This window comes from Octodon degus, unplaced genomic scaffold (genome assembly GCF_000260255.1).
Source record: "Octodon degus isolate 3935 unplaced genomic scaffold, OctDeg1.0 scaffold00293, whole genome shotgun sequence".
Taxonomy (NCBI): domain Eukaryota; kingdom Metazoa; phylum Chordata; class Mammalia; order Rodentia; family Octodontidae; genus Octodon; species Octodon degus.
This window is the reverse complement of record NW_004524869.1, coordinates 1,644,822-1,656,290: the sequence shown is the minus strand read 5'-3', so window position 1 is coordinate 1,656,290 and position 11,469 is coordinate 1,644,822. Positions and strand designations below refer to the sequence as shown.

General features: G+C 37.1%; 1 protein-coding gene across 6 annotated transcripts in view; it reads left to right on the top strand.

Moving 5' to 3' along the window:
- Window positions 1-10,460, top strand: part of Prlr (prolactin receptor) — a 233,559-nt gene extending 223,099 nt beyond the window's left edge. For 3 of the 6 annotated variants that reach the window (XM_023707467.1, XM_023707465.1, XM_023707466.1), the window contains exon 9: window positions 1,890-7,831. In XM_023707467.1, the coding sequence (XP_023563235.1) occupies window positions 1,890-2,894 (1,005 nt within the window). In that variant the 3' untranslated portion in view covers window positions 2,895-7,831. Of the gene's footprint in view, window positions 1-1,889; window positions 7,832-9,193 lie in introns of those variants that run through there. The other 3 variants (XR_002819348.1, XM_023707469.1, XM_023707468.1) reach the window with 3 other exon arrangements.
- Window positions 10,461-11,469: the final 1,009 nt, after the last annotated feature.

Sequence of the window (11,469 nt, the reverse complement as noted above, 5' to 3'; positions counted from 1 at the left end):
TAATAAAGGAAAGGTTTATTTAGATGACAGTTTGTGGAGGTTTCAGTCTATAATCAGCTGGCTCCAAGGCTGAGTGGCACATGGAGGAAGGCAACAGTTCGTGGTGGCAGAAAACAGCAAGAGCAAAAAACAGTGGCAGAGAGCAAACCTCTATCTCTCCCTTATACTACGTTCAGGCTATCTGACCTGGAGCAGGTGCAGCACTCACACCCATAATCCCAGCACTGGATCATGAACTAATCACAAACTCTAGAAGCCCATCCCATGACTACATGTGGCTTTGGGGGGACATCTAGACACAAACCACAACAGTAATGGAATGAATATTTTGATTCATACAAAACAAGAATACTTTGATTCATATAAAACAGGTACCCACAACTACCATCTCCATCATACATTAGTAAATGTTGCCAATTGAATATTTTTCTCATAAGGCAGTAGTACTAGAACATTCTATTACCCTTATTGCTCAATTTCTTCTTTCAGTTAAGAAGAAATCTTAACTAAAGATTTAAGAAATCTTAGCTCACCCATTGATTGGATCAGTCCAATGGGAGCTGGTATTTGCCCAGACACATTATATCAAGCCAATGGAGCATTAAGGATTAAATATATTTTGAATGCAAAGGGAGATTAAACATTTTCAATTGCTAAGTGGAAATGTATAGTTTAAATTTTACCTTAACTATAAAAGTGTTTGGTCTTAAAAACTAGTAGCTGCATATAAAAGCAAATTCCAATTGACCTGAGAGTTGCTGAGAGTTTGATAAGGGAGTCCTAGAGAATTTGATTTGTCTGTAACTCTTTTTGATTGCAAATGCCACTGCAGAGACTAGAGCCTAGGAGTTTGGGCTCTGGGTCTAATGCTCTTTGGACACCACCTAGTCTAGCATTGATGTTTGCAGAACCAGCATCAGTACCTCAGCTAACTAAATTAACTACAGTGTAGCTCCCATCTCAACCTCCTTGCCATTCAGAGACATAATGATAATATAGCTAATTTGAGGGTTCAAAACTATAATAAAAAGTATAATATTCTCTCTTTCATTGTCTCTTATCCTCAAAACATCCCTCCCAAATACAGTACTATTCTCATTTTTAAAATGGAGAAGCTGAGATTCAGACAGTAGTTTGTTCAAAGTTATCTATATCCTATAAGTGATTAAGCTAAGGCATAGGCCCCAGTACCTTATCTAAGTCACAGAAAAAGAAACAAGGAGGAAGTAAGGGGAAGAAGAAAGGGAATGAAAAGAAAAGGAGTAGGAAGAAGTAAAACAGGGAGAGAAGAAAACATGGAAGAGGAAAAATGAGGAAACAGAAGGAAAAGAAAAAAGAGGAAGAGAAGGAGGGAAATTGACTAGGAATATAACAAAGAGGATAGGAAAAGAAAATAAATACAAAGAGGGGGAGAGAAAGATGAGGATAGAAGGAAAGGAAAAAGACAGGAATTAACTCATCTACAAATTTTAAGAGTAGTGGAAAACGTTAGAGGACCAGCCATGAATCCAGAACTACTCTGCCAGTGATTGCCAAAGTGCTGGATCCACATGTGAGTACTATCACTTCAGATATTTGCCAAGACCTTTTTATTGAGTTTATGTTTATGATATGTATGTATACTATTTTCCCATTAAACTGGTGGTCATGATTGTTTAGAGAAAAATTAAGTTAAACTCATAAATTATCTTAAAGAAAAGTATTTCATGAGTAGTAGCTGGAAGGTGATTATAGATGGCCTGGTACACAAATGCCTGGTGTTTGGGAAATCCTTTGGGGCTGTACCATACCCACCCTGCTCAGCTAATAAACAGACATTGCTCAGCTGTGGTGCAGCCTGGGCCTGTGATAAAACTAGCCTCTGTCTTTCTCTGTGTCTGTTTCCACAGAAGGGCAAGACTGAGGAACTCTTGAGTGCCTTCGGATGCCAAGACTTCCCCCCAACTTCTGACTGTGAGGACTTGCTGGTGGAGTTCTTAGAAGTAGATGACTCTGAGGACCAGCAACTAATGCCAGATTTGCCAAAAAAATACCCAGGTCAAGGTGTAAAATCCCAAAATCCAGATCCCGATAATGACTCTGGCCATGGAAGTTGTGACAGCCCTTCCCTTTTGTCTGAAAAGTGTGAGACACCCTGGCTCAATCCTACCACTTTTCATAATTCTGAGGTCACTGGGAAGCTAGATTATGTGGAAGCAAATATTACTTGCACCTGGGACCCCCAGACCATAAGCACACAAGACAAAATCCTTCACTTCCATGCTAATGGATTAAGATCATCAACCGGGCCTTTGCCACAGCCTACCCAGGACAATCCCAGGTCTCCTTACCACAGCATTGCTGAAGTATGTAAGCTTGTCATGGGCCCCAATGCTGCACTGGCCACTGCGTTAGACAATCCAGGCAGAGATGCTTTGAAATTCTGTAAACCCAATGAAACTGAAGGGGAGGAAAAGGCAATTGGGCAGATGGAGGTGGAAAGTTTCCCTTCTACGACTGAGCAAGAGGCAGCATGGCTGCTGCCCCAGGAAAAGCCCTCTGTCATCCCTACTCAAGCCCTGGATTATGTGGAGATTCATAAGGTCAACAGAGATGGAGCACTGTCATTGACCCTGAAACAGAAAGAAAGCAGTGACCAGACAGAGAATCCATGGGCTCCCAAAATGAGTAAAGAATATGCTAAGGTGGCCAAAGTTACAGATAACAACACCCTAGTGTTAGTGCCTGATCCAAGAGCTCAGAACAAGGAGGTTCCACTACCACTTCAGCACAATCAAGCTGAAAAAGACATGGGCTGCTCCACTGCCACACCAAGCAACTGTAGACTCCAGGGCGGTTTGGAGTACCTGGATCCTACGAGATTCATGCGCTCCTATCATGGGCAGCTTGACTAACAAAATGATCGATGAAAATGTGATTTTTCTTCAGGTAACACTACAGAGTTATGAACAACAGTCTGCTAGCCAGTGTCCCAGAATGTGGGTAGAATAGCACAGCTCCACTCCTTTTCATGCTCCATGTCCAACCACTAGCCTCTTTCTTCGACAGCTGATTTCCAGAACAAATCACTTTGTGTCTATGATATGTAGATTTCCTTTTTTCTATTAGTTATAAAAATCATGTGTTCCATGAAATAAAAGCATGTTGCTTAGTATTCTTGAGGGACTCTCCCAATAATATATTTCCCAATATATCCTCTGGGAAAGGCTTTCATGGCTTGTTGTGTGTGTCAGAAGGAAATGAGGAGATCAAAATGGTTTTTGCACAGAAAGGTGACAGATGAACAGAAAACGAAAACCAGTTTTGAAAATCAGACCTAACTTTTACACTACTTTTACATTTTATTAGGATTGTCCAAATGAAACACACTTAATAAAAATGCATTCCAGAACAACTGACAATTTTGTTTACACCAATTCCTATACCTTACTAACACATTGCTGATATGCAAGTAAAATGACAACCCTAATTATTTCCTTAAAGTAGTTTGAAAGTGTCAAGCATGAGTTTTCCCCCTAAATTTTATTTCATTCCAAAGTCCCTAGAGAACATAGCTTTGGCAAGTAAGATTCTCTTACACCAGAGGAAAATGAAGTTCATATGGAGAATCCTTTTAGGATGTTTACCTGTTTCAGCGGGAGGTAGAGGTCAGTGGCATGAGTGTGTGCCTGGCAAGCGCAAGGTCGTGAGTTTAATCCCTGGGGAATAAAAGGGATGTTTACCTGTTGCATTTCAGAAGAACAGATAATTTATTATATACCCTAGTATTTTTGCTAACTGAAAAAAATTCTCAAAAGATGAACTTTAAAAGAATCACAGCAGGATGTCCATTGCCTTACTGTACATACAAATCCAACTTTAATATGAACCCATAAGCTTAGCAACCTATTTTTGAAGACTATTTTTCTATTTCTTAGGTAAAATAAAGGACTATTTTCTACTACCCAGTACTGCTCTTTATGTATTCAGTGGATACAGTACTTGCTGCTACAAGGTTACAGTGAGCATTTACAGTGCATATACAGTCCTTATTTGTGGAGTAAAATGCCATACAGAATAGATGATGAAATTCAGTTCCCAACACAATGGAATATATCCTTTGATTCTTTTGATGCCCAGGGTAATTTAAGCAGCAACCACTAACACAAACCTAGGATTTTAGGGCTTGCCACAGACCAGAAATGGGTTTTTTTGTGGCTGTAGGGCTATTCTAGGGCTTCAGCCCATCAGCAAGTGCATTTTCATAAAGCCTCCGTAGAAGAGGACAGTGCGATTTCTAACACCTGTTAGGTTCTGTTTCGTTTTTTCTGAGCAATCTTGGACAGCAGAAGAATTTTTAGAAAAATCAGAAGTCAGTATCTCTCTGAAATATATCTATTTGCAAAACGTTAGCAGAAGTAGATACAATACTCATATCAGAAACATGCAACTAAAAGGTCAAGGAAAGCAAACATCCATAGAACAACATTAACAACTCCAAAATGCAAGATATGGTGGTGGGACTCTGTACAACAGTCCAGGGATTGGCTCCTTGAGAGGGATCAAAGCTTGGCTCTCCATTTGAATGGGAGCCCCCATTACTTATCTACTGCTCAGACTGCCTCCTTATATTTTTCATTTCATTTCTTGACAAATCCATTCTCTTTTTATTCACTAACTAGGCATAGAGAACTTGAGCTCACTCTGCGAATTAAATATTCAGTTCCATATTGATAAGAAATGGATACAGATGTTTCCTGATGATTGCAAGTGAATACTTTGCCAGTGCTTTCTGAATAGTAAAGGATCTGAAACCATATTTTTTCAGTACAGTATATTACAACATATTGTATGTGAAGGAAGCACAAAGTTTTCCATGATCCGTCAATGCTCTATATCATCAATACTCAGTGTCTGAGAAGCAACTGTGTGGGTTTCACCTGCCACTGTTTGAAAAATTTGTTTGCCAGATCTCGTACTCCAGGCCAGATCTACAAACTCAGCATCTGTGCTTAAGATCTAGATGATCCCTGTGCACACGGAAGCCTAAGAAGCGCTGTCCTGGAGGAGCATGTCCACTAAAGGTCATCTTTGTGCATGCAAACAGTCCTCTACGGAAAGAACAGATCAAGTCTGTGTAACTTACAGTGAACAACCCTGTCTGTAAGAGGAAGGCCAGCAAAATCATCTGTGCTTTAAAACATACAAAATGGTATTTTGTTTATATCAATATGGTCAGAATTGTATGTCTGTACACATATATATTACATATATATGTCTTATAATTCTAAAACAAAAATAATCTGACTGACATATTTTACATATATGAAGATTATTTTGACTGCCTAAAGATTCTAACTAAATCTCAAAAATCACCAATTAATAGTCATTAAAGTAAAAATTGCAATCTCATCAATGTTATGATTAACTATCACTCTGTGAGGGGTTTTTTTGTGAGGGTTTTTTTATGACCTAAAATATTTTCTATTAAGGAGACAGTTGTTTGTATGGAAGAATGTATACTAGGGTTGAAAAGGCCTGGATTCTAGTCCTAAGTGTTTTACCCTGGAGAGACTAATTCCTTTCTCTTGCTCTGCTTCCTCTGAAGAAAACATTGGAAACAATAATCTCTAAGATCTTTTTAAACTCTGTCTTGCTTCTGTGACTCACTAAATATTTTCCTATAAAGATAATTCAAACCAATGCCTTTATCTTAATTAAGCTGTCAAATAATTGAAATAATTGCTCTTCACTGTGGAAATACAGAGTAATCATCAGTGATATGCCTGCCATATTTCTCTTTTTAAATCATCAGCTGTGGTTGGTCTTTCTATATTTCACACGCATTTTATAAGTCATGCAGGCACAGAGCCATAGTCTAAGATTTGTGCAAATGCACATGCAGAGATGAGAGGCTCAGGATAGAAAGGAGATGTACAAGAAGACACAACGACTTTGACTGGCCTTTAATGGAAGCAAGTCTTGTTTACTCCTTACTTAGTCAGCAGCCTCAAACCTTTTTTCTTATACCTGGACATTGACTATAATTCATAAATAACCATTTCCCAAGTGGCTTTGGAAGCCTTATGTTCCGAGTTATGGAAATTCATACTTTTATAGACAAATCATTAAATATTTAAGCCACAAAGCACATGGAACCTGGGTATAGTCAATGAAAGATTTCCAACAGTTTATGATTCGAATGGCAAAACATTCTCTGACAAAAGGCACCCTAACATGAGCACAAGTTACTACTAGCCCTATCACAAATTTTCATACATGTTCAATTTTCCTAAGTGCCTAAGACCAAATCCTGATGGCCACGTATGGGCTAAAGATTCAAACTGATTTGAAACAATAATCTCTAAGATCTGATTTGGTCTGAAGAGATAGATTTCTTACTGTCTATATAAGATCAAAGAAGTTCGACTCCCCGCCCTGTGATGGCCCAACTGAAATGGTGAATCCTGAGTTAATGAGCAACTGGAAGCACCTGAGTTCCAAGTCGAAGTTCATCTCTGGAGGAAATCTGGCTTTCTCTTTTCTGAGCTTCCCTCTGCTGCCCAGCATTTGCAGAAAGAACTGGCCCTGCCTTTAGTTACTTCCCTATTTCTCTAGAGTAGATAAGAAAGAAACAAATTTGTATGTTTTTTAAGAAGTGCCTTTACTTTTTAAAAAGTTTTCATTTAGCAAGAAAATTATATGGAGTGGAAAGTAATATATACCTAATATGAATTTCTTTTAAAGTGAATTGAGAAATGTAAAAAGAAAGGCCAAAAAGAGAATGCTAAAATGGTCTAAGGACTAACCAGCACAATGTCTACTGGTTTTGTATATTGATTAGTTGAATTACCATCCAGTTAATGTGAATAGTAGAACTTAATCTATCTGATAAGAAACTGAATTTCGCTATGATTTGAGAATAAATCTACCACTCTATTATTCTAGCTTCTCCATTTAAGAACATTGATGAACTTTTAAATGCTATTGAATTGTACATCAGTGCCTGAAAAAGACAATTGTACACTTTGAAACTTTGCACCCAGATGGAAAAATATTAATGACTGAACCACCATTCTAGCACTGCTAACATAGATTGGCCATTGATAACGCCTTTTGTGTACTTCAGTGAAATGGGCAAATCTCCATTTCTGCCCTTTAGACTCAAGCACAATATTGTTGTAAGATAGTGATTGAATACTCAACACTCAGCTCTGGATCACATCACTGTCCATAAGTAGGCTAGATGACCTTGCTTGAGTTCTTTAAATCATTTTTACAGCTTTCTCATTTGCTAAAGAATAGAATTGGCCAAAATGCTGCTACCATCTCCAGCTCTGTCTTTAATTCTCTTCATCCGGGTAATCCGTAACTTAAGTTGAAGGCCTAGATGCCATCTTTCGCTGTCACGTTCTTAACCTAGCCAGTGAAGTGCTGACTCAGTGTGTCTGCATAAAATGTATCAGGGAAAAACAGGTTCATTTCGTAAGGTCCAATAAATTTAACATCTTCATTTCCCCTTTTCTTTCTTAGTTTACATACATTGTATGTTGTCACTGCCTCTCTTCTCCTACAGGCAATCATCAAATCCACAACACACAAAATTATTTATTAACAATTATTGTGGCCCTGCAAAGAACTAGTCAAATGTTAAGTCAGGCATGCAGATATCCAAGCCCAAGCTGAGGTCACAAGTGCACCCCATTTAGAGATATGTATGAGTAAAGATTTGAGCCCGTGTTCATTATTTACTTAATTCAAGGGCCATCAATAAATCCAAGCTATCTTATTGACTAGACACTAGAAATCTTAAGAAGAAATAAAAGTTTGGAGTGATTGCTTTAGAGCTTATGGTCTGCCAGACAAACAGCTCAGCAGATTAAAGCACCTGCTTAGGCAGAGCGCAGCAGCCATGGTTCGATCCCTGGCATGCTGTGCCAGCCCTGACCCCCGGGTCCGCTGGGATGACGATTGAGACTAGGCATGGTGGTGCACACCTGCAATCCCAGTACTTGGGAGGCTGAATATAGGTGGATCACTATAAGTCCGATCTACGTAGTGAGACCCTGTACTACAATACAAAAAAAATAAAGCTTATGATCTAACCAGAAACTATATTTATAATTGCAACCTAGATTTATTTTATGGTTAGAAAATATAACTCTAAAATCATCTAGAAGTCAAACAGCAGTTCTCTCCAAACTTTTGTTTTTCAGGAAAATGATTTTTGTTATGGAAACACTCTGGTATCTATTTCAGTTTGAGTGAAAAAAAAAAAAAACAGAAGAAAATAAAATCTTTCCAAAATTCTGGGCATCTCAGAGTGCTAACAAATGCCAAGATTACCTATTAAACCACATGTTAGTGAAAATGACAACTCTATTAATTTCCTGAGTTTATGACTATAAAACCTAGAAATGTATTTAACTTACACCAAAGGCTAGCAGCTATTCTCTCTATATCATTTCTTTGACTTATGCCATAAATCCAATTTAAGCACTGAGACATGTACAGTAAAAATATAACCTGTTTATACAGTTTGATCAATGACCAGAGGGATTCTAAGATAATCTCAGTGTATTAATCAATTAACTTTTTATCTTCTGTTATTTTAAAAACAAAAATAACTTTCCTCGTGAACTACAGCAGTAATATTAAAAATAACCCTTAACAGTTATGGTGAAACCATGTTTCACATGGATAAACTTCAAAATTCTGAGTTTTCTATACATATTTTGCAAATCTTAAAGTGGGAACTTTAGGTCATGTTATCTAAAATTGAAAAACTATCTAGCAAACTTACCTCTGAAAAAGTATTTGCTTTATAAAAGTCCTGAAAAAAAATGACATTGAAATGACAAGCTCCCCACTTGTGTTCTAATAACATTCATTCAGGTCAGCTTGTAAAAGGAGATTACATCCCATGCTTTCACTCTTTTTCAGTGTCATATATAGTTAATATATGACATTACTGACTTTAACCAATATTTTATACCATATTATTTTATATGTTCAAAATACTGTATGTCACATTAAAATATACGCTCCTCATGAAACTCATCATGTATTACAAATGAAAATCAGTATGTGATGATGTAATTTATCCATACATAATTTCAATGTGATCCTGTCTGTCTATAAAGCAAAGCTAAAACTATGTAATAACATATGTATTGAAACTGTGAATGTATTAGTTTTTCTGTAATCTGCCTAGAAGTAGTATAAGGAGTTGTACAGCTTATCTGAGCTCTACAGTCTGGCAACTGCTTAACCGTCAACTCCTCCACGTTGCTCCATGTGACTACTGGGTCTTCGGGTGTGTTATTCACATTATGAGGCTGGCTTTTGCTTTTCATAATTCACTGAAACAATTCAAGACTCTCATGTGGAAACCAAAGCAATCCAGACTCCACCCATCGAGTGATTTTGTTTCTTGCAAAGCCATACTGAAGCGAAGTCTCTGCCATTGTGCAAGATTCCCTATTTTCAAAGCTACTACTACCTCTGCTTTTCCTTTTCCCCTAGAAAATGCTTAGCAGAATTCTCCAACATCAAGTGGAAAATCAGAAGCGACTTTTACAATATCTTGCTGGATATATTTTTGTAGAACTCACCACTTTGCAGGTTTTTGTTGTTTTCTGAGTAACTACTTTTTACGTTGTCATATTTTATTTAAAAAAAAAAACTGGCTGATGAGTGAAGTTTGGAATGAATAGTCATCAAATTGAAAAAATCACGCACTACGTTTATGTCTTGTAAGTCTCTTCATAGCATTTGCCCAAAGCCAGGATAATATATGTGATTATTGAAAATACTCAGCTCAGTGCCTCGCTCAGTTCATGTTTACTTCCCTTGCTTAGCTTTCCTCTATTTTTTCTTACTTGAAATGCAGAAAGGCAAATTTATATGTACTTTGCTGAAACAATTGTCATGAAGAATACTTGCCGCTAACAGATCTATAATCAGGAATTCAATTTAATTTCTCTACAAACCTTAAAAATAAATCTTTTCCTTATTTGATTGACATCAAATGCATGATGGTATGGGGAATGTCAGCCATTTATCAGAAGTAACCTCAATTTAATTTTTAAAACTCATTTCTGTGTCATTGTTATAATGTCATATTTTTTCCTTTTTAGCCTTAAACAGTTATCGACTACTGTCATCTGATTTGTTATCCTGCATTTCTTATTCTGTAAATCTTGGATTATTGCACATTGTACTTCCTGTTTTCCAAAGACTTATTCACTTATGTCCTTCTGTTTGATAGGGACTAGCATGGACAGTTAAATCTCTGCCAGTAGAATGGGAGATTATGCCAACTGCTATTCTCACTACATTTTTACTGCATGCCAAAAACAATGCTTGCCAAACAAAAACTTGGACATTCCAGTATAATATGATTACTGTATTTCTATTTATGTCATTATTCAAGATACCCAGCTCAGTGTTTGACTCAATAAATGTTTATTTCTCTTGCCTATCTTTTGTCTTTTTTTAAATTTGAAATGAGGACAAGTAGAATGATGGGTGGTTGATGCAATTTAGGTTTTTGCTGATAAAAGATCTATCATTGGGGAATTGTTCTTGTAAATGTAACCAAATTTTTGTTTCTTTTTTATTCCTTCCATGTACTTACAAGGCAAAAATGCCTTCCTTCACCTTATTCTGGTCATATAAAAGGCTGATTAAAAATAAAGTGAGATGGCATTATGTATATGGAGATCAAATAAGAGAAGCTTCTTTATTATAAAATAAACACCAACCCATCAAAAAAGTTGCAGAATCCCTTTGAACACTCATCCTTATCATTAACATCTTGTCTGACAAAGACCATCAAATGAAGTGTAAGTAGATAACTTATAACAAATCTAGACCCAAGCATCATCTGCAATTCTTGCTAGCATCACAGGACTGTGACACTGAGTGCTTAAGCAGAGCTTTGCAAACTATTCCCCGCCACTTCCTAGTTATCTAATGCCATATCTTACTGAAAAAGAAGGAATTTATTTCTGATGTGAGTGTCAGACTTTCAAATTTGGCTTCAAACAAAGAAACATCCTCCTGTGCTTCTACCGAAACCTTTCATTTTGGAGTCAATTTATATTTTCAAGCTGCACAATTTGGAGTGGCAGTCTCCAGTCACGGGATATGTACAACTAGTGGCAGGCTGTGTAAATAACATATGGTCTTCAAAATGGATTGTGCACTCTCTCCTGAAAGAAAGCAGAAGTTCTATGTCACTACACTTTACCAGAATCCCTTCTGAAATCTTAGCCCAGTCAGGACTGCTACCTGCATCTTATGTGCTAAGCATTCTGACTTTATTTTTTTATTATGAAGTGTGTTTTTTTCATAATTTTATTGATAAACAAATAACAATGAGATAGTTTCAAATCAAATTGGTAGGATGGTTTCAATAATTCACACATTGCATACATTACTCACAGTGGTTAATTGCTGTACAAGATGCGGACATGATATCCTATC